Source organism: Ixodes scapularis, unplaced genomic scaffold, assembly GCF_016920785.2.
Source record: "Ixodes scapularis isolate PalLabHiFi unplaced genomic scaffold, ASM1692078v2 PGA_scaffold3__209_contigs__length_174095766, whole genome shotgun sequence".
Lineage (NCBI taxonomy): Eukaryota > Metazoa > Arthropoda > Arachnida > Ixodida > Ixodidae > Ixodes > Ixodes scapularis.
This window is the reverse complement of record NW_024609868.1, coordinates 22355596-22379316: the sequence shown is the minus strand read 5'-3', so window position 1 is coordinate 22379316 and position 23721 is coordinate 22355596. Positions and strand designations below refer to the sequence as shown.

Genomic DNA, 23721 nt, shown 5'->3' with positions numbered 1-23721 from the left:
AAGCACCAAGTCAACCAAGTACTAGTAGCCGCATGCCACATTGAAGTCGCAAACACTGATTGACGCGATTTTGTTTTTCAGTAAACCTGGCAGCGGAGCTGGACCGTCGCTAAGATTTCCCACACTGTACGTAAAAATCATACCTATCTCCGCTCGAAACCACTCTCGAAGCACGCACGCGATCGTCGCACGTTCACTTTAGCGTACTTCGCCTGTCGCGCTCTAACCAATGTCCACCTACGGCCGCGCTTTGAGGGAAGCTGCACAGAAGCGCGCATATGATCGCAACCGGACGTCTCCGAACGTTACAAATCGACGAGGTTAGTGTCGCTTGGACCAACCTCCCATGAAACGACGAAAAAAATAATAAAAAAGCGCCGCAATACAGCATTTTCTGTATGAGCCGGTGTACAGCGGTCATACGCTACTCCCTAACGCGAGTTTGCGCCCATTGAAATTCCAGAAGCATGTTCGAGCGCCCAGAGCTTTAGCTTGAACGAACCGCGCGTAGAATACGCGGGGCTAGTTGAGCGGTTGTGCTACACAGTCTGGTTCCTACCTCGATATCTAGCACCAGGTCTGTTAAAAAAAAAAAAAAAAATAGCGTTCTCGCGCGCTCGCGCGTCGGCCATGTGGGACCGCAGAGAGATCCCGCCACTTGGAACGGAGTTTCGAGAAGGCGAACGCCGCGCGAGCCCGCCTTGCGTGGACGGCGTCCCTAAAAGATCTGGGCTGTACGCCGTCCACGCCGCCGCGACGATGAGTGGGACCGGGGATGACGAGTGCTCGCCCATCGCGCAGATTCCGGAGTGCGTCGCCGATCAACTGTCAGCCACGGCTCAGTCGGGTGCAAGTGGCCTCGGGGGCTCCAAGCCGGGCGACCCGTCGGCGGCTGCGAAACTCGTGAGCTGCCCTTCTTCTTCGCCTGGTGTCGCAGCGAGCGCCGTCGCCTAATCTTATCACAGAGGGGAACTTGCATGCATGCCGTGTTTAATTGACGTGTGACTACAGTGTTGCCCTGCTTGTCTACTGTTAACACTCATATTCTGTTTCAGTCGCTTCTATTTGTTGCCCATTCGTTGGGGCAATTAATCATTCGGTTTAATTGGCGTGTGACACCGATGTAACATGCTGGCCAGCCTGTAGTTGCACTGTTACACTCATACCCTGCTTCAAGCTTTTCTACTCCTGATTGCTAATCAAGTATGAGTATGAGTGTAACAGTGCAACTACTTTTGGGATAATTGATCATCTGGTTTCTCGATTGAGACACATGATGGTGACGACAGATCTGCTCTCAACGAAAAGGTGCTGCAATTAATTTCACTTTGCTCGTCGGATTGGAGGCGGATATATGCATGATCTATAATGCATGCCTTCAAAGAAACTATTTCATTTGGCACAGTATCATGTGGTCTGCCAAATTACGAGACATGCAGTGCCAAAATTCCTTGCATCAATTTTGCCGCTGCAGTGTATTTTGTACAAAGCAGGAGTGTACCTTATTTCTCATTGATTTAATGCCATTGAAATCATTGTTTCCTGTAAGCTCTGAGTCTCCTAAATTTCTAACGTCGCCTGTTTGTCGGGTATGTCACATGCATTGCACATTGTTGGGCTGTAAACTTTTTGGTTTTTGGCTTGAAGCAGGAGCTAACCATCTGTCAGTAACAAAAAAAGAAAAAGTTAAATCAGTTAAAACAGAAAATTAACAGTTTTCCTACACTAACTTTTACGGGAGATTGAGGGTAGGAAATAATTTTTAAAGCCCAAGTTGTCGCGGCACCAGAGGATACGTTTGATGTGCATCTTTGTTCGCTGCAATCTGGAAGTAGGCTTAACCCTGAAAATGGTGGTTCTCTATTATAAAGTTTGTTCCCTTGCTTCCCTGCGTTTTGTCGCTTCCGTTTATTATGTATCTCTATCTGGTTTTAGTTTTATGCCATGCAATTGAAGATTATAGCATTGGCATTATCACTATACTTGTTTTCACCTCTAGAAAAAAGTATGTTTTACGGATTGTTCATACGCCGCGCGAAGTAGTTCTTACAAGACCTAGTTGTCGGAAAAGGAAGCAACGCTTACGGGTTTGAAGTGTGTACATGTTGATAAGATATCATCTGTCTAATCTAAAATGCACCTACATATATCGTAATTGTTTACATAAAGGGGGAAATTAATAATGCTCCGCGAAGAGCCGGACTTCTTTTACTACGGTTCTTGAAGTGAAAACGAGTATAGTGATGAGCCGAATCGGCCAAAGTTTGCATTTGGCAGAATTCGGCAAGGGTTTGAGAGACCATTCGGCAGAGCACATGCGCAAACACCTACAATTAGCAGATCATGCTCAAACTAGGTTGCAACAACAGATGATGGCATTTGGGTCGGCGTTTCGACACTGCCAAAGGGCATTGCAAAACGATGTTACATAAAGTGTGGTTTGCAGCAAAGTATGAATATAGGCTAGCTGGTAATGCGTGGTGTTGGTGCTTTACATTTGTCAGCATGTCAAGGTGTAGTTGCTGAGCATTGGGCAGTGCAGTTTATTTTCAGGGCAAGAAAAACACAGTCTTCTTCTCTCCCAAACGCCCGGTAGATCAGATTACAGGAAACCCTGATAGACCTTCCATAATGGAGAGTAGGGCCACCAAATAAGCTGCTCTTAGAGTATCGACACTGCATTCCCTGATTTTCTTGTGGGTGCTGCAATTTTGGTGCTCAGTGCTGGTCGGGTGCAATTGACAATCAGGACTAATCGGAAATGTAACTTTCTTAGCTTTGGACACAGTGCAAGCAAGTTCGGGCGAGATCACTTAGCTTTGTCGTGGACATTTTAATGTTTCTAGAGGACGGAAACCTGCTTTCTACAATTCAAAAATAAATCTTGATATCTGGCGACAGTGATTTTATGCACCAAGTTGGCCGAACCATTGTCACTGACGCATAGTTTATTGAGTGACTCTAGGGGAGAGCGTGCACCTTTGAAATCAATGTTTTCGGCTTCTCAACAGAAACCCAACTACTCGCTCAAGTTCACCCTCGCTGGGCACACCAAGGCCGTCTCGTCGGTCAAGTTCAGTCCAAATGGAGAGTGGCTGGCCAGCTCTTGTGAGTCCTGCGGTTGTTGTGTTATCACAAGCTCGGGAACAGTGACTGGCAGATGATGGTAGTTCGGCCCGGAACAGCGGGTGCCAAAGGTAGCTTCTCGTCAACTGGCGTAGTAAGCCAGTTAATGAGAGGCTACCCTTGGTCCCTGCTACTCCGAGTGGAGTCTATGGAATCTGCGAGCTTGGGCTGCAACTACGGAAAAAGGCTCGTTGGAGTGAGGTGCTGCACAGGGTCCGTTGTTAAACAGCGCACTGAATAACAGAGATAAGGGAAAGGGAGGAACACAGATGACACACAACCGTTTGGGACTCTGAAAGGATGCAAGTTCAAGCACGCAGCTTTTGGCACAGTGAACACAAAATGTACATCTGTGAATGAGCTGTACAGTGCAGATTAGCTTGCCTTCTCTCATAGCCTTATGCATTAGTATCTGTGCAAGCTCAAAAGTATTTTCTGTTCTTGTGTAGAGCAAGTGTCCTTTGTGCAAGCTCAAAGGGATTGCCTGTTCTGATGTGGAGCAGGTGTCCTTTTGTGCAACCTCTAAAGAATGGCCTGTTTTGACTTGGAGCAGGTGTTCTTTTGTTAAACCTTGAGAGGACTGTCTGTTCTGATGTGAAGCAGGTGTTCTTTTGTAAAGGTGTCGCCTGTTCTTATGTGGAGCAGTCATTCCTTTGTACAAGCTCTAAAGAATTGCCTCTTCTTATGTGCAGGAGATGTTGTTTTGTACAAGCTCGATGGGATTGCCTGTTTTTATGTCAAGCAGGAGTTGTTTCGTTTCAAGGCAGAGAGCTGCTCAGTTGCAATAGATCTCCAACAATAAACTTCTTAGCATTGTTTTGATGTACATCCACTATTTTCAGCGGCAGACAAGCTCATCAAGATCTGGGGTGCTTATGATGGCAAATTTGAGAAGACTATTTCAGGACACAAACTGGTGAGTCCATATGGACTTCTGCTGAAGTAAGAGCTGTCACTTCATTAAAACTAGCAGTGCAAACTACCAGGTTCAATGAGGAGGGCCTCCACAGGCCTTTTTTTAATATGGAAGTGGCCTCGAATTTTAAGTACAGTCACACATCGTCATGACAAACTCCGCGGGACCGACCAAAACGTTTGTTGTACAAATGTCATCGTTCTGCAAATGTGGCACCAAAAGTTTAACATTTGAATCCAAACCTGGTTTACCGTTTAGTGGTATGTCTTTGCGACATGCACACTGTTTTGGGAAACGGTGACGCCAAAGTTGTTGCAGGTGACTCGTTGACTTGAAGCGTGATATTTTGTCAAATAGGTTAATTTCAAAGATCCTCATGATAGGTAGATTGTATTGGCTAACCTTTTGTATTGGGCAGTAGCTTGCACCACCTAGGCTAGCTGAGAAGAATGTGGCAAAGCTGTTTTTTTAATTTCTTTCTGGTTTCAAACATGCTCAAAAAGAAAGAAAAAAAAAAAAGGGTACCGCGGCACTTTGTGGCCTTCTGTCGCCAGCAAAGCTCTCCTCCCAGCACTCCTCATTTCCTACTGATGTGAAATTAATTGCTTGCTTCCCGGTAAATTTGTAGGACTGGTTCACATATATTTTGCGAGGCCATATATTTATTTCAATACCCTCAGGGCCCATAGGGCATTACAGAGGGGGCAGGGCATATAAGAATTCACTCAAAAGAAAATAGAAACGTAAAAGGCAGTGATTAAAACACACTCAATTTGACAAAATATTAACATAAGTCATTAGTAAGCACTTCTTTAAATAAATCAAGTGATGGGATAGTTGCTAAAGATGCTTGAAGGTGGTTCTACTCAGAAGACGTTCAGAAGACGTTTATTTATTTCGTCAGAATACGAAATAAATAAATAAATAAATTTTGCGAGGCCATATAATTTACTTAAGCCGGAATATTGTCACGGTGGCAATGCAGGGATGTGATTGCTGCGCCAATGTGCTTATCCTGCTACATCCTGCTACATTTTACTGAAATGTGAGGAATTTGCACCAACGTTGCGCAAAAGTTAATTTCACTTTAATTGTACTAATAATATAATATCTCAGGCCTCGCTGTCCGGCCCAACCGTTACGATATGCTTATGTGAGTTCTCGAGAACTTTTGACTATCGTCTTAAATAGCATACTATTTTATCGCATTTCGTATGAAAGGCTGACAGTACTCGGAAGTTTCGCAATGATTCTCATGTTAGTCGTCTGTTCTGCTGGAGCAGTGGTTCTCAACCGTTGATGATTTACAGACCCCTTGTGGATCGGCGGAGATAATAGAGGACCCCGTTTGTGGTGAGGGGAAGGGAATGGTATATAGGTTAATTATGATAATGATTTATTAAGCGGATATTACTAAGGGCTGTTATGAAACACGAATTTTCTTATTGACATATACATGAGAAAGCTCACCTGAAAATTGGAATGCTTCTTCTCAGTCGGATAAAAGACGACTTTTATTGCCGGGCTTGACTGACGAGGCAGGGCTTTGCGGACCCCTAGAATGTTTTCGTGGTCCCCAAAGGGTCCGCGGACTCCCATTTGAGAAACAATGTGCTGGAGGGTTAGTTTGTCTCGTTGAGTGTGCTTCTCCTCGCACACTAGTGTACTGCAGAGAAGTGAAAACTGCGGTGTAAGCACTGCGATTTTTTCGTGTCTTGCTTCGCCGCAGCGCACCCCCATGCTAAGGGGAAAGCACTCTTCCAGAGCGAGACGCAACTCAATTCCTGAATAAAACTTTGGCTTGTATATATGATAGACTACGATATCCTGGTGGAACCTTTTTCCAAATTGAGATTTAGCAAGAATACTTCGGTATTGCAAGGACATTTACATGCGCTCTTTCATATGTTTATTTATTGGTGCCAACTCATTTGTTTAGCTATCACTTTTATAGAGATGTGAGTAAATTAAAACTAAGTTGGCAGGAGCAGTGGATGGAAGTTAGGGAATAACCTTAAAGGGATGGTGAACCGAAATTTGGATTTTAAAAAAACATTTCAGGAGATGCAGGCGGTACGGTACAATCCCTACAACACTACTCATAAGGCGATATCTCGAATGGACAGCCGTATTTTTGGAAAAAGGGGTCGAGATTGAACCAGGCCGACGAGGTGTGTGACGCAGAGATATCTTGTTTCCTCCTCTCTTCACTTCGCTCTTTCAAGGCGGCGAGGCGGAGAAAATGCGAGGCCGTTCCCTCTCCTTCTCGGAGAAACAAGACGTAAACATATCTGTCAAATGCGCCTCCTTTTTTTGAAAAATACAGTCATTTGTTCGAGATATCGCTGTATGAGTGATGTTTTGGTGTATGTAGCATCCCGTTGCACGCTTTTGCCGCGTGTTTCGTGGAATCCAGATTTTGTTTCAGCATCCCTTGAAGCAAAAGGTTCAGAAGTTGACCCTTTTGGGTAGTGTCCCCCCTTAGTAAGTTTGGCGAGATTATTTTTAGGTTTCATTCGCATGCCATTTTGTTATGAAGGTCTACACATAAGACGTAATTGACGATCATAATCAAATGACAAGTGCTGTGTTTTTTTATCTGAAATATAAATTGCTGTCTTATTACAACCTTTAGAATTTAAAGGAACCATTAATTTATGGGCTCAATATTATTGTATTATTTCAGTGGGATTCAGTGCCTAAAATAACCATTCACAGCAGTTACTGCTGTCCTTCACCACTCACCTTCTCACCTGTCTTGTGCTTCTCCACGCAACTAAACGCTAGTTTTGCGTTTGAGAGACTCAGTCATGCTGTGCAATTGATCTAACAAAGGGTTGCACATAAGTGAGAAGGCAATGTAGTCTACATTGCCTTTTACTTGGACACGCCGACAGATTAATCTTAACATAATGTCTGCATTGGTATGAATAAAAATGATAATACAAAAGTTATTTTTGGTGCTCCAAAATTAACTTTTGGCTCCTCCAAGAGTTGCTCCAAAGTGACTCTGACCAATCGCATCACTGCAATGCTAAAATAGTGAGACCATGGGGAATGGGCCGGGTTTTGCATCTACCCCATCAAGCTGGCATTATCCTAGAAGAAGAATTCATTTTAAAGGCATTGTGCTGTAGGCCATTGTGTCGCCATAATATTTCAGATGGATCTCTGCCCATGTCGATGACACTGTGCCCTCTCTATCTCCAGGGGATCTCCGACGTGGCATGGTCCACAGACAGCCGCCTACTTGTGAGTGCGTCCGATGACAAGACCTTGAAAATATGGGAAGTGAGCAGTGTGAGTAGACTTGTGCCACAATCCTCACATTTACCTGTTGAGAATACATTTAGTATGGATCCTATGTATTTCATTTTTGATAAGAGAGCTTTCTTGCACTACATCAGAGCTCAGCTGCACAGCAATTAACATGGTGCCTAGCGACCGGGAAAACAGGGAATTGTCAGGGGAATTTTAATTACCAGGAAAGGTTGGGGAATTGTCAGGGATATTCTTAAAAAGCGAGCCCAGTCAGGGAAAATGATCTGGAAATGCCATCGAGTGCCCTGAGCAAAGCCTTGAAGACTTAGGGGCAGAAAAATAGGCAATAAATTATGCTTGATGCGGTGTGCAGGCTCTGCTTATCTGATGTGGAGTGTGCTACCCAATGCAAAGGGAACAATCCCGTCTAAGCGTTGCTTTGGATTCAATTGAGGGCGTGGCACTAGGCTAGATCCAGTTAGAGCTACTAGATTTAGTAACAAATGGAAAGCCGCAGGCCCCAATCCAATCCAAGCCTTAAAACCGAAAGTATCCGAAAGTGTGCATCTGGCAGCCAGGCTGCCATTCGGCTATGACGTGAGTGGTTGAGCGTCGTGTTTTAATCATGTTTTCGGAAGTGGCTTCTTCACTGACAATGGCGGCGGTAAGAAAGTGCTCATTTAATCCGGACTGGACGAACCCGTATAAAAAAAACATATATTTCGGAATATGCAAGTTGGACTAAGTTCGTGCAAAATGATCGTCCTAGTGCTCAATTCCTTGTGTTGTAATGGTCTTATATATTTAACTGCCTCTACAGTGGTCGGGGAATTTCACCTGAAATTGTCAGGGAAAACCTGGAAAAGATGGGCAATTTCAAAATAATAATTTGCTAGACACCCTGAATTAATGACTGCAATTGAGGATACCTAGGGCTTGTAGCAATGTTGGCTCGAAAAAGGGGTTGCAGTTGTTGCACAATTGTATGCAGCAAACTTTAGGAAGCCTGCTGTGTATTCTTTATTCTACATTGAGCACAATTGTTCAGAGTGCTACGACATCAGCAAAAGCTTGATGTATTAGCATTGGCCTTATTAAGATACAAGTTGGGCACCGAAACTTAGTTGAGCAAGTTGATATCGTACTACATGCACGCATGTTAACATGTTACCAACTAGCCTTGTCGTTCGCTTGGAGTGCTCGAAAGTCAAAAGAGAGTGGCTATTGAGCCGGTCGTTGTGGTAGCATTGCATCCACCTCGAACACATCCTTTCCAGTACTCTACATTGTACCACGTCAAAGGTTGTGCAGAGCCTTGTTGTCCTAAACGTTTCTTTTACCTCGCAGGGCAAATGCTTGAAAACACTGAAAGGCCACAGTAACTACGTCTTCTGCTGCAACTTCAATCCGCAGTCCAACCTCATTGTCTCTGGCTCTGTGAGTGCTCTTTGTTGGCTATCTCCTTGTTGGCATCGCTGTTTGCGTTACATCTTGGCTTCAGGTGTTGGCAAAATTGGGGATTCCAAGTGCTGTGCTCTGTCGACTAACGTAGCAAGGAGGAGTCGACAGGCACTGTGAACTTATTTTGCCCCTGAAAACTGGATCGAGGCCAACTGCGTTCTAGGTCGTCCTGGAACGCTTTTGATCTCTGTATAACTAGACTGGAAGTTTTGCAGTATTGGCAAGGTCAAGAATCTTTGCTATACGAGAGGTGGTTAATAGAACTGGGATTTCCGGGACAAAATTAGTGCTGAAATCGGGACAAAATCGGTACAGGGAATGCCAAAACACTAGGACACTTTCCAGGACAATGTATGATTCCGTGAGTATGCTCAGTGTTTATTAGCGTCGAAATATGTATTCTTTTTATTATTCCAAAACACATTGTAGTCTCGTGCATTGGAGGAAATGGCCAGGAACATCTCTTGCATTTGTTTGCTTAGGCTGTGCCTTTCCTCCGCCATTGGCAAAAGAAAGCCACACTGGCTCCTTGCTGACACAAAGATATCATAGATGAGTGAAAGGCACATTGTATACGGGCGTTTCAGTTAAGGGACTGGAAACTTAATGGAAAATTGGGAAAATATGCAGAGCACAGGTCTGCTTCTTGCACAGGGGTTGCGATGATGTCAGAATGCCGAGCTCTTATTGGCTGATTAAAAAAAATAGTGGGTAGACCTCGAGGCATCTAGCATTGAGGTCTACCCACTATCCTTTCAACCAAAGCCGATCAGTGCTCGGCGTTGTTTGACGTCACCTCAACTCCTGCGCAAGCAGCAGACGACTTGCCCTCCGCATTGTATCTTTCGGGACACTTGAAGTAAATTTGTGACAAAAAAAGTTGACGAGAACCGAGTGGGAGTTGCTCGATAGATGTGTACTGGTAGCCGACATCGTTATGAGGACACTTTTCGAAGTCGAGACATGTCCCGGAAATTCCAGCTCTAGTGGTCACTCATAACATTTCCAGAATTATTTCGAGCCCACGGCGAAGGAATGATGCGTAAGAACAATGAGAAGATGTACGCAGGTCGGAAGGGTCCCTGGGCTACCCGATAGGTGCCGCCAGTGTGTTTGCCATCGCAAACCCTTGCAATGCACTTGGTCGCAGTCAAAAGCAAAATTGTCACCGAGCCTCAAAAACGGAGATTCAAACCCACTTTAAGAACCCCTGAGGATCTGCCAATTTTGTGTTACTCCAGAACTTGCGTAACTACAAGGGGCTCTTGCAGCGCTCCTTAAAGGGGTTATTACACGAAAATTAAATGGATAGATTATTCTTGAAATGGAATGCTCATAGGCTACTTAGTATATACACCAAGTTACACAATTTTTAGAGCTCTGGTAATTGCGATAATCAATTTACGAATTTGTGTCATTATCATCTGGCGACCAGGCAACACTGCCCAAGTTAGTCACACCATGGTGTCCATAAACCATGTGATCATGGACGCTCTCTCATTCTAGGCGCCCCCATGATCGCCCATGCTCTCCTCGCCACGGTGCGATCAAAACCGCTCACACAACTCGGTAACCCGAATGCTATTCTCGCTCTCGCCCCCGGCCCGTTGAACTTCCACCCTGTATGCGCCTGCGAGATATTCCAGGACGACGGTGACCACAGCGAGTTCGTCCGTAACTCGCCGTCGCTGGAGCAGGTTGGCAGCAGGTCGCAGTCAGAATGAACAGCTTCCAACATCTCTTGGTAGCAATCCCACTCATCGCTGCTGCGATCAATGTCAGACACTTTGACAAGGCGAGCAATGCCGTAGACGTAATCGTCATGGGCCGCATGCGCGAAACGGGGAAAGTAAACGAGGTAGCTGAAACTCGAGACGCCAAGAGAGCCAAGTTTGTGAGTGCGTGCAAGTGGACGCCGCACTGGAGGCTGGCTATGTAGCCAGCCTCCCGCGCCATTCGGATCCGCCCTCCGAGAGACCCGCATATAAATTGATTTCTCCGCAAAAACTATAGCATCATTTTCAAAACAAATTCAGCAGGATTATAGGAACATACAATGGGTTCAGCAGTATAGTTATCTCATATTTTATTTTTGGCATGTCATAACAGTGTCGGGTTTATTTTCCCACATGCCAAATGCAGATTTTTGGTCTCGATGACACCGTAGCATACTTCGTGAAGAATATTTGCGTATAAGCAATGTGCTATTTTATCGGGAAAAGTTAATCGATGTCTGTGTACTTCTAATGTGTTTTTTGTTTTATGCTCTTCGAGTTGCGATGCTATGAGGTGGCACGTTGACCTCGCAGATTTGTTTGTTAAAAACCATGGCTTCCTCACTTTGACGGTTGTCAAATACCGAGTTAATTTGTAATTTTTAAATCTCGGTGTTCACCATGAAGTGCAAGATTGAACAATGTGGATTTGCGATTCCGTCACGCTGAAGGGGCACACCAAAACCGAAGTTGCCTAAGTAGAAAAAGATTATGTGCCATCAAAAAGTGATGCCACAAGATAAAACATTGTTTTTGTCGCTTGCTCATACATGCTGCTACCAGGGTGTCGAACCGAAACTCTGTCCGTTTACGGTTCAGACATTTGGTTTGGTTCAGGTTCAGCCCCGGAATGGGAAAGAAAAACGGTTCAAACTGGTTTGAACCGGTTCGTAAAGGTTCAGCCAGAAGCCAAATTTTTAATATTGATTAAATTGTTAATGTTTGAAGGAGCACAGAGAGGACAGAAAATGGAATCTTTACAAGGTTTCCCTCCCGTTTACTGATATCGGAGACAGCTGAACAAGAATTCTTTATGAAACAGCAGCAATAAAAGAAATTGATTATCAGAACGACTCCCTCTATCGCTACCAGGCAAAAGGCCTCCTTGCGTATGTCTTTAAAAAACACAGCAGAGAAAAATTTTTTTTTTTTTTAACATTCTGATTAGTTTAAGCTCATTACAGCAGACCTGGTTACAACAGACATTTGGATATACCATATTGATTTGTGAAGTTTGGTTTTCCTCTACATACCATGCATGGACTCAACTTCATATCTGCATACAACTTACTCTTAGAACAGACCAACAACTTAATCAAATTCAGGTCTGTTATAACAAGCTTAGATTGTATAATCTACATGCCCAAGATGATTTTTCTCCAAGAGATAATGAATTAGAGCAATAATAACAGCACGAGACTTGTTTGTGTTTTTCTGATGTGTTTTTCTGAAAAGGGGCTCATCACTGTATCTAAGAGCAACTTTTTCAGGCAAACTCAGATGAGTATCAGACTGTTAATATTGCTTTAATTAATTTTCATTTTGAGGGAAAATGCATCTTTTGGTGTTTGGATTGTAAATAGGCTTTTTCCTTTTAAATTATTATTTTTCTTTGCACTGTTTCTTTAACAGCAACACATGCAGCAAATGTCACAACAGCAACAAGTCCCAAACAGATAATGGGCGAGAAAGTGCGAGGGTGGTAATATTACCCTCGAAATTACGTGGACGGCGGTTTTGTGCTTCCTTTAGACGAGCCGCAGCATTAAGTCTTCCCACGCCCAGCACTTTCTCGCCCTATATTTGTTAATGAATTGTGACTTTTTGCGAACCGGTTCGAAACGGTTCCTTCGTTTTGCTCCGGCTCGGGTTCCGCTTCAAAGTGCCGCCAACCATTTCGGTTCGGGTTCCGTTCTGGTCCAAAAAGCAAGTGGTTCAGTTCCGGTTCCGGTTCGACACCCCAGCTGCTACATGTAAAAACAAATGACGGCCCAGTTGGGAGAGACAGGGAGCAAACCGAAACCACGCGGGAAGGCGCTCGAGTATACTTGGGGAGTAGCATTGGGGGTTGACATAGTGTCCTTCCACTCGCAGTTTGATGAGAGCGTCCGGATATGGGACGTCAAGACGGGCAAGTGCCTCAAGACCCTGCCGGCACACTCGGACCCGGTCTCCGCCGTGAGTTTTTTTGCAACATCTCTGCCGCGCCATGTCTTGAACCCAAAGACAATCGACGACCACTCCGTCTTTTGCTCTCAGGTACACTTCAACAGGGACGGATCCCTGATCGTCTCCAGTAGCTACGACGGCCTCTGGTGAGTTCTGGAGTTGTTGAGTCGGTTTCGTTGTAAGCGAAGTGGTGAGCTTACACGTTGGGTGGTCCCTCAACACCATCTAAACAACAGATGACCTTAAATTTCTTCATAATGTCGTCTCCTTTCACATTTCACGGTTGCGTCACACATTTCAGAGAAAAGCATGAGAAAAAGATGTTTGTGCTCGAGTGGGTGGACAATATTTGCTTTAGTAAACATAGTATGAACTGTTGGCCATCATTTATGAGAATGTTTCATTTACCACCGTTAAAAGGGCACTCAAATGGATTTTGAGGTTGTCTATTTACTGTGAAAACCCAATCTACGGGTTCTAAGCATCGTAAAAAACTCGAAGTCGCATTCAAGAGCGGCCAATTTTTCTATTTAGAGTCCAATCAAAGATTGTGTCGCGCCCTCTTTCTGCATTGTGGTGCAGAACACCAGGGAGTGCCACCGGACAAGAAAGCAGCAAGGGAGGGCACGTGATAGCCAATCACGAGCAACGGCTTCCCGGCAGACTGTTTTTGTTTTAAGGCAGTTGTATTCGAAAATTTTGTCCGCCGGGAAGCAGTCACCCGTGATTGGCTGTAGCGTGCCCTCCCCAGTTGCTTTCCCGTCTGGTGGCACCCCCTGATGTTCTGCGCTGTAGCGCAGAAAGGGGTGCATAGCACAATCTTTGATTGGATTTCTAATAGGGAAATTGGCTGCCCTTCTGTGTAATTTAGGGTTTCTTAGGATGCTTAGAGCCCATAGATTGAGTTATGACGGTAAATAGACGATCCGAGAATCCACTTGAGTGCCCCTTTAATCTATTTCGAACTAGTCAGTTTAAGTCATATTACTCTATTAGCAATTTAGGATTTCTGGCAGTTAGACAGTTGAAAATGGTGGGCTGCTTAGAGAAGCTTAGACATCCGCTGTCATTATATAGGAGCATCATTCTGGAATAAAAATGGGCTCTGAAATTAGGTCTGACAGAAGATAACTACTCTAATTGCTCATTCACACTGGAAACGGATCCACGTGCGCAAAGCGGTTACGAACGCAGTTGCATAAATATCCAGTACAATTGCACGCGCACTCGGTGACATCAAGTGCGCGTGAAAATGTATTGGATCTTTATACAACCGCTTTGCGAACGCGGATCCGCTTCCAGTGTGAATGAGCGGTAAGTGATGCACTATTCCTGCAGTGTTGATTGGGTACCTTTTCCGGTGGGAAAATTAACATTGTCTTGTTAATGCTGCTTTTTTTCATTGAACCGTAAGGAAAACATTAATTTCCTTATGTGTGAGTAATGTTTTTTTTTGTTTTTTTTTCTGCTTTTTCTAGCCGCATCTGGGATACTGCATCTGGGCAATGTTTGAAGACGCTGATAGGTTGGTGTTCACATACTTCTCCTAGGTCATTACTGTTTCTACATGTTCCGTAGTACTAACGCCCTTCTCTATCATTATAAGAGAGGTAACGCCAAAAATACCTCGTTAAAATTCTCAAATTCCAGCCGTGAAAAATTCCCACAGTGGTAAGAAAATTCATTTTCTATCAAAAGAAAAAAAACAAAAAACAATTGGTGCAGAAATAAGAATTATTGCTGTCATTGAACATGTTTTAAGAACATCTTATTAACTTTTAACACTATTTTTTTTATACCTTTAACTGCATGGAGTTGTGTCACCTTTGGGCAATAAAATGGCAGTGTCACACTGTCCGCTGTCCAGCTGCTATATCTTTTTTGAGTCTAGGTCGACCCCTCTGTGAACAAGGCTCTATCGTCACCAGTGACTTATCCATTTCATGTGCTGCTTGTAAAAAAAGATGTGGCTAACTTGAGAAAAAAGCAGCAACTCTATTGGGTATTTTCTGTGGCTTTGTGCTCTCCTGACAAGAAATATGATGACCTCGAAACTGCCACAGAAGTATGGCAGTTTCAAGATTCAAGACTAACGGGGAAACTTTTTCGCAGATCATCGAGCTACGAACAAACGCAAGTTGCAAGCTTTAGTATTTTAGATGTGTTTTTATGGGAACATTCGCAACTACTACTACCGTAAAGTTCCGAAAGAACGCCCACCCATAATGAAGAGACAAATGGTGAAAAACAGGGGTTGGGCTATTTTTGGGGATGCCACAGCAAAACTTTGAAAAAAAAAAAATGAATGATAAACACCCTGGCACCAGCCACAAATCACGTGTTGCGAGAACTGATACCGCAGATCGCTGGCACTGCAGATTCGTGTTTCATGATGCAATAGACATACGACAATACGCTATCGACTCCTGTGTCACGGGAAAGGATACCGCAGTTTGCGGACACAGTCGATTTGTGTTTCACGGTGCAAAAGACCCGCGGAAACCCGCCGAGAACTCGCATTTCACGGGAGCGAATACCGCAAATCGTAGATGCAGCAGATTCAAGTTAGGTGAACCCAGTACAAACCTGCCTGTCACAGGGACCGATATTGTGCATGCAGATCACGGTCAAAAATGTGGGAGTCCGATACAAATTCTTATGTTACAGGAACAAATACCGCAGATTACGAACGCAGCAGATTTGTATTTAACAATGCAATACCTATACGTGCAAGACCATCTTGCGTAGAATCGAGATCGCAGACAAAAACGTGGGAGTCCACTACAAACTTCACGGGAACGAATACTGCAGATATTTCAGAGCGCAGCATATACACAGAAACAACTCTCGTGTTACAGGAGCCGATATCACGTGCGCAGATAGCAGAAAAAAGGCTCGAGGTACACCTAAGCACTTCTTATGAGTTGTGAATGCAAAAGCGTGCACATCATTCTTCCGCTGCCTTATTTCGTCTGCAGCGTACTTGAATCGACGGCCAAGCGCGCATGCTAGCTCTCCTCTGCGTGCTGACCTTGGGCGTGTACCGGTGGAACCGCTGCCTCGCGGACACGCAGCGCCATGGGGTGGCGGTCATTGAAACTGACACGCTGTGGCCAATGGGAGCCTCATCGACGTGCGCCAGCCAATGGAACCGAAGCCAAAATCCATCGGCTTTAGTCCGCTCCTTTAGGATCGGGGAAACTATGTGCCGTTTGGCTAGGCTTTTTGCGTGGTTTCATAGCTGGGAGCTGGCTTCACTTCGAGAAAGGATTTGAAGTGCCGTTTGGCGCGGCTTCAAAGCTGATGATGTCGGCTCGCTCCATGGGACAGTTAATGCATTAAAATGTAGTAACCCGTTATGAACTTGCTTGTCAGACATGCTGGTGCGGCAAATTGCGCAGTTGATGCGATTCCCGTCGGACGTCGCGTGACATCCGACGGGAATCGGGGGTCGGGTGATGTTACGGAATTTTTATGTTAGAGATATTTATGCCGGAAAAACGGGATGGACGGCCTCTCGGGGGCGAGCATCCTCTCAGAACTTAATGGCACTGCTATTCGGGGAGTGTTGGGAACTAGTCATTCGACTAGAAATTAAGAACACAAAATGTCTGTAATCATGGAGCTGTCCTTAAAAAAAAAAAGCTGGAGTTTTACAAAAGAACAAGTTAGAGGTTAATTCTAGAGTATTTTGATCCCGTGAATCTGAATGTCACGTTTGTTTTCCTTGAAGGTGTAACTAAACGCAAGAAAACATGAAAAACCTCCTGACCAGTCGTTACGTCTTAAATTGTCTTTTGGCCGCCAAGCGCGCGTGGCTCATGAGGCAGCGGGTACAATTGCAAGCTTGCCAGGTATATTCCCCAGCATTGACACCTGTCTTGACGTCTTTTTCTGACCTCTTTGAAAATAGCCAGAGTGCACATGCATAACTTTGATAGGGGCTGAAGAGGCGCGAAAGCGGAGATTTAGAAAACTCTGGATATGACGTCACGCTCCGGGAAAAGGGGGGCTTCGGCGCCATACTTGGAAAATGTTTTTCTGCAGCCTCCGTGCACCAAATAGAAAAATAATCTCGATATTCGTAATCCTGGAAGCCAAATGAAGACAATTTTACTGTTTTTATTCAAATACGGAACCACTTCAGTTTTCCTTTGAAACATACCTTACGAATGTCTCGTTTTGTGGTCTAGAGTGTATGTATTTTGCATGTGTGCAGAAGGCGTAAAGGCCAATGTGAACGCGGCCTTCTCTTCTTTTTCGTTCTAGACGATGACAACCCACCAGTTTCCTTTGTAAAATTTTCACCCAACGGCAAGTACATCTTGGCGGCGACGTTGGACAAGTGAGTCCGAGCAACTTTGCTCTTCAAATTCAGGATGGTAGAGCATTTTGAGTGACATACTACATTGTTGCATGTATTAGTCATGTTTGCATGCATGCTCGAAATGTTGACTCAAGCAGGAAGATTGCCAACTTCAGAGACTACCAATAGGTTGTGTATCTCACAAGATTTTTGTAATGGTACAGTAAACGTAAGTGCACGAAGCAGGTCTGTTGTAGAATGAGTCTTGTAGAATGGCAAAAAAATGTGGTCCTATATACAGAGTGTTTTTTGGAAACGCGGGCCAAGTTTCTCCTGCGAACACTACGCATCGCACAGAAAGAAGGTTGATGTCATGGTGGTCTGTGCCAAAGGGCCCTTTAAAGGGTAACTGCAAAGAGAAAAAGTGTTTTTTTAAACAGCCCAATTGGGACAAGCATGTCACCAAAACAAATCTTCCGCGAATAAACAATTTTTTTTCTAGCAATATTTACGCCTCAGGACGTAATTTATTTGGAGTCACAACTTCTCCACATTTGAAACTCCTGCTCTTTCGATGCGCGTAAAGTGGCTGTTATACATCACTCCGTGAAGTATAGCAGCCACTATGTTACGTATAATACCAACTTTATGTTGTGCGATTTAAAACAGACGAAATAGCCGCAAACTAAAATCGGTCTGGCGCAATAAATATTTCTGTAAAAAATTTCGTTTTTGGAGGAAAAATTGTTTTGTGACATGCTTGTCCCAATTAGGTTGTTTAAAAATACACATTTTTTTCCTTGCAGTTACCCTTTACGGAAAATTATTTAGAGTCTAGTATAACTAGGTAATTAATTACTTTCCCATAATTAAATTTCGAGTTCTTAGTTTTAAGCGTGTGGTTCCAATCAGGAATTTGATGCAAATCATAGGAAACTACTAAATCCACCCACATTACGATGATGTAAGGAAAGCGCAGCATTTCAGAACGTTAAAGAAAAAGAGAAAAAAAAGCTAAATGTGGACGCGTAATATTTTTCGTTTTTTACTGGAGCGCATCTCCGCACTAGCAATCCTGCTTTTCGTGGCGAAAACGTGAAATGTATGTGCACCGCCACGCATCACTCGTAGAAGAGACGAGATGCGAAAGCCTCCGTACTACCACATGAGGTTGGCCTTTTTGAAGTCGGGGCCAGTGTGAAGACGCACCTTTACGTACTGGTGTAGCGGTGCACGAACGTTGTGCATTTTGGCCTCGGGGGCAAGATTGCTGGCGTGAGATGTACTCCATTAAAAAATCAAAGCATAGAAACGCGTCCAAATCTAGCAATTTTTCGGAGCTTCATAAAATGCTGGCGTGCCTTTCATCATGGTAATATGGGTGGATTTAGCAGTTTATGATTTGCATCAGGTTCCTAACATAAACCATACCTGTAAAGTTAATAATCAAAAAAAGGAATATTTTTCGCCCACAATGAGACAGCTGTGGCACGGTTGCACAATGCGAGTGGAATGGTGCTGTCATGTACCCGAGGACGGAGGTGCAACGTAGTTAATTCTCATAGCTGTCGTGGATGCCATGAATAGCCGCCACCAGTGATCCCTGAAGTAAGAGGTAAACACGGTGGAAGCCTCTAAAACTATACTAAATTCTTCGTAGCAGCTGGATACTGCCAAAGCGGGATTTTGCATAACGCGAGTAATGTTGGAAAACAAGTCTTTCAAGCAGACAACACGGGAGACTCGTCCTTTTGTCATGTCGTTACTGGCGGGATGCCGGGGCTCCCCATCCCCGCGTTGCGCGGACGATGGGAAGACATGACTTCCCTGGCCTCGCACCAAGAGTGGAGAGAAGGGGGGTCTCCTTGTAGCAGCGACGATGACGGTTCAGGTCGAAATCTCTACAAAGTGTCGCTTGTAAAGCTACCACTTTGAAATTTAATTACTAGAAAGTTGTTAAGGTTTCATTCTTTCCACTGACCTTTTCCTTACCCAAAACAACCGACTTCGTCCGAGCCCTTGCTCTAGTTCCATCTCTTTTTTCTCTCCTCCCGTGATCCCTTGGCTCGCTCCGCAGACAGAGCGCCACGACACCCAACAACACTGCTGTGTGCATCGTGGCGCTCTGTCTGCGGCATTGCGCCCTCACAAAGTCATTAATCACAATTATAATGAAAGCTAATACGTGGCTTGCATATGACGTCACTTCCGATGCCCTCCAGAGAAAGGGGGAAGAAGGAGCTTCCCTTTTATCAGGACCCTCTTTTGTAGCTCCCGGATTTGCACCGGCGTCGCTATTCTCCTCCCAGAAGATTATAGAAGAATAGCCTGTCACTCAAAATTCTTACAAAAGCAGCTTCTCTCTCCTCCTCTTACATAGTGTTCAAAAGTATGCAATGTGACGTCAGTGCAAGGAGCCTATACAATTTTCCTTTAAGGCAGTGGTCGGCAACCTTTTGCAGCGGCGGGCCGAGTCGTCATGAAGTTGACACGGAGGGGGCCGGACGGCAAGTCGGGAAGACTGGGGGGGGGGGGGGGGCGCGGGCGGGGGGGGGGGGGGGGGGGGCGGGCGCGGGCAAGGGGGGGGGGGCGGGCGCGGGCGGGGGGGGGGGCGGGCGCAGGCGGGGGGGGGGGGGGGGGCGGGCGCGGGCGCGGGCGGGGGGGGGGGGTGGGGCGGGCGGGGGGGCGGGGCGGGGCGGGGCGGGGGGGCGGGGCGGGGCGGGGCGGGCGGGGGGGGTGGGGCGGGGCGGGGCGGGTGCGGGAGACAAAGAAAAAGCAAAAAAGAATTAAAGGCGTTCTCTGCCCAAGTGTGGGGATGTCGGACAATGGTGATTGGAACCGCTCCATGTTCCTGTCTAACACCATCTGTGGTTCTAACCTCCGAGTGGTTCTTGGAGCTGTAAGTAAGCTGCAAAGGGGGGGGGGGGGGTTATTTTCTGGGGTCGTGCCGGGGGCCGGATAAAACTGCCCCGCGGGCCACATGCGGCCCGCGGGCCGTGGGTTGCCGACCCCTGCTTTAAGGGATACTGAAATTAAAATTGAAATATATTTCTCACGTTCAGAAATAGGTTAAACGTGATCACGGAAAGCTGCTTATGACAATCACGCTCTTTTATTTTGAACGGGTGGCTATATCTTTTGTTCCAATCGGCCAATTCTAGGGAGCGCTCAAAGAGCAGCCATTGGAGAGCGTGATGCATCTCGTGAGATCCGGCGCCACCAGCGCATTCGTGACGTCAGGCTTTTCTTTGCAGGCGAAGTTACGAGGAACCTCTTGTGTTTGTGAGCTTTGCCACTTGGTGGCGTGAACGCTTTAGAACTTGGGTGTTCAGGATGTCCGCTCCCGGTTCCCCGCAGAAGTCGAGTAGGCGCAAAAGAGAATGGAAATATGGTCCTGCCAAGTTGGGACAGGGCTCGCGCGCACGCAGCTTGTTGCCGTACTTCCGTGGAGCGGCGCTGCTTTTTACGAGTAGTTTGACATAACGATGTTTGGTCTATTCCTTTTGCTTAATGTTTGGTGCCTTTTCAAGCAAAAAATTGGTGCCTCTGTGGTGTGGTCGGAACATGGTCGACATTTAGACAATAAAATAGTCGCTAGAATTTTGTTGCGGTACCCCTCTGGCACATACCACTATGGGATCCACCTTTTTGTGTGCGATGCACATTTTTCGCAGGAGCTATTTGGCCCGTGTTTTCAAAAACACCCAGTATACATTGTTCAGTAGTCATTTCATGAAGATGTGGTGCTCTCCACTAATGCTACTTTTGAACATGTTTCTCTTATTTGCGGAGCTTCACTAGTCTGTCAGATATTGAATATGTAGCTCCAAAGCTCTTTCAAAATCGTTTGCCCGATAAGAGCACCTCATTTGGCTTAACAGTGCAGAACAGGTGTTATAGTGCTAAATGCATTAATGTGTACTTGTCTTTTTCACAGCACATTGAAACTGTGGGACTACAGCAAGGGAAAGGTATGAACTCATAAAAAGTCAGCGACGACAAAAGTTCAGGATATCCCGGAACTGACAAGGTGTATGCTGATATCTTACTTTTTTTTTCCAGTGTTTGAAGACGTACACGGGGCACAAGAACGAAAAGTACTGCATCTTTGCAAACTTTTCGGTGACCGGCGGCAAGGTAAGGCTTTCGAGGGGCACCCCAGATTTTAATTCAGACGCTGTTGTTGATGTCTCTTACTGTTCTTTCACGAGAAAGTCATGCTAACTTTTTTTTTTTTTTCACGCTTTTGCAGTGGATTGTATCCGGATCAGAAGACAACTGTGTTTATATTTGGAACCTCCAGACCAAGGAAGTGATGCAGAAGCTCCAAGGACATACCGGTACGCTCTGCGCACAATAAAGGCGTATATACTTGAAAATACTGTTAAAGCACTTATCCAGAACTGGGAGATGTATGGTTTGTCAGTCAAAACTGGAGGTGGTTGCTCGCTCAAGCTGAGCCTATGCATTGCTTTGTGAATTCTAGCTGGTTTCGAGATCCAAGGATGTAATGTGGGCACCCATAAGGCATGTGCTCAATATTTTACGGTACATACTAAAATGCTGAGGCCTGCACGAAGCAAGATGAGGCACCAATTTCCCACTTGGCATCAGCGGTGGTGCAGCACTGCGAGGTCTTTTGGGCATCTCGGCAAAAGAGCACTAAATGCAGATGCCAATATCGGTATAGCAAGAATGTGCAGGGACAGTCAGTAGTAAATTAAAGAATAGCACATAATGTTTCTCTGAAACCAAAGTTTGTCAAGTGTCGCTGCATAGAGCGCTGCAAAAACTGATTTTAATTTCATCGGAATCTTTGGGGGAAAAAAACCAAATGATGGTGGCCAAGCAACGTGCCTCTGCTTTCTCTCTGTTACGAGGCTTTGTAAAACAGTTTATTTTGTGCTTGCACTTTTTGTTGCTCATGCTTCAAGCATCGATCTTGGATGTCAAACGGAAAAACGCATGGCTCATGGAAATAGTTGTTTTTGCCGTTCTCATCCCTTTACATCTCGTCTTTTGGAGTGCAGTACTTCTGCGCAGTGTGTGCCTAGCAGGTCCCCAACATTTCTGTTGCCTTTCTCGCAGACGTCGTCCTATGCACCGCCTGCCACCCCACGGAAAACATCATTGGCTCAGCCGCGCTCGAGAACGACAAAACAATCAAACTCTGGCGGAGTGACACATGAACGGCCAGCGGCAGTCACCACCACCATGCCGCACCCGAAGCTTCACACCCCGCTCGTTGTCCATCTCTTGGGATTTCTTTTTTTTTTTTAAGTATATGAAACATTTTTTATGCTTTCTTCACTCGATTTGGCTCCAACCTTTTCCCAGTGTACAAACCAAAAGGATGTCTGTGAGGCATTAAAGACCATAACGAAATCACCTTTTGTGTTCATTCAGTCTGTCAGCCACTGTGCTACAAGCTGTGTTGGATTAGTAGGAGGGGCTTTGTTGTGCTTTAGTGAATAAATATTTGTTTCAACAGAGGGAATGAAAGGGCATGCTACGAGCACACCTATTACATTTACGCTTGTGCGGTATGGTATTGAAGCACATTTCAATCTCGGAGAAACCCATTTTTCTATGTTGCTCGACCGTGTCTTGGGGACTCGAAGGTTATTGGACTTCCTTTTGAGTAAAAAAATCCTGCAATGAAGCCAAGATGGGAAGTCCTATTTTCCCCATATGGTGTAAGCAGTCCAACTATCTCGACACGCATCTTGTGTGCCACCATTAAGTTAGCATCTACCCTTCTGCTCTTTTAAAAACTACACATTTATTAAAGTCCAGAGGACTGCGTAAATAAACTGAAGCTTGCACAAAAATTATACTTTAAATAAGGGGGGACACGATAACATGATGGAGGTTTCAAGCATGTGGATAGGCAGCGTGGCGAGTCAAGTCCCAGCTATAAAGTCTATGTAAAGCAAGATATTCCATTTTGACAAGTCTGTTTTGTCATATTTACATTAGACAGAATGGCAAGTGGATGTAGCTGATGACGTCATTGGTCATATAAACAGGATGTGAACACCAGGGGCCTTAATGTACACGGCGGGACCGGGTTATCACTGCCTGCTGCAATTGGACGGCACTGCACCGAATCGGAGCAGGCGGCAATGTTTTGGTCCCTTGGTCCCGCCATGTAGATTAGGGCTTCAGGAGAGCAATGTGAAGGTGGGCATTAGAATTAACCACACAAAAATTATATTTATTACTGACCCAAGCATACCGTAAAATACCGGGGGAGTGCCCACCTCATTGTCATCGAAAACTCGGTTAATCTAGACATAAGTGCTTGTCCGGTCAAATCGGACATTTAACATATAATTTGCAGAATTTCTGAGTCTGGAAAATGTCAACAGTGGGTGCTTGACAACAGTGGGTGCTTCCGCAATATTTTACGGTGGGCTCGCCACCTACACTTTTTTACTGTCCCGGATGAAAAACCATGGCAGACGGAAGTGCAGGCAGGAGCGGCTATTATTCTTCAACCTGTTCTTTGGTTGTAACCGTCGATCCAATCTTGGAGTTGTGTGCAGCTTGCGGTAACTAACTGACAGAACGGGGCAAAAAGTTTGCCACTGTGACTTCAACTCACTGTCTTGCATGTAACAAACTGGAATAAAGCACATGAGCTGCGACTAGTCTCGGGGTACCATTCTTGCAGTAACGACATGCATCAAGCAGGTAGTGCATGG

At 45.2% G+C, this 23721-nt stretch overlaps 1 protein-coding gene across 1 annotated transcript; it reads left to right on the top strand.

Moving 5' to 3' along the window:
* Window positions 1–84: 84 nt before the first annotated feature.
* Window positions 85–22402, top strand: LOC8033771 (WD repeat-containing protein 5; the record flags this gene model as incomplete). The annotated part of the gene is made up of 14 exons (XM_040221023.3): window positions 85–126; window positions 802–903; window positions 3012–3108; window positions 3969–4042; window positions 7253–7342; window positions 8651–8740; window positions 12634–12717; window positions 12799–12854; window positions 14187–14233; window positions 16978–17053; window positions 20952–20985; window positions 21077–21151; window positions 21267–21354; window positions 22103–22402. Coding segments are annotated over 14 exons (1056 nt in total), but the record flags the coding sequence as incomplete, so codon positions are not given.
* Window positions 22403–23721: the final 1319 nt, after the last annotated feature.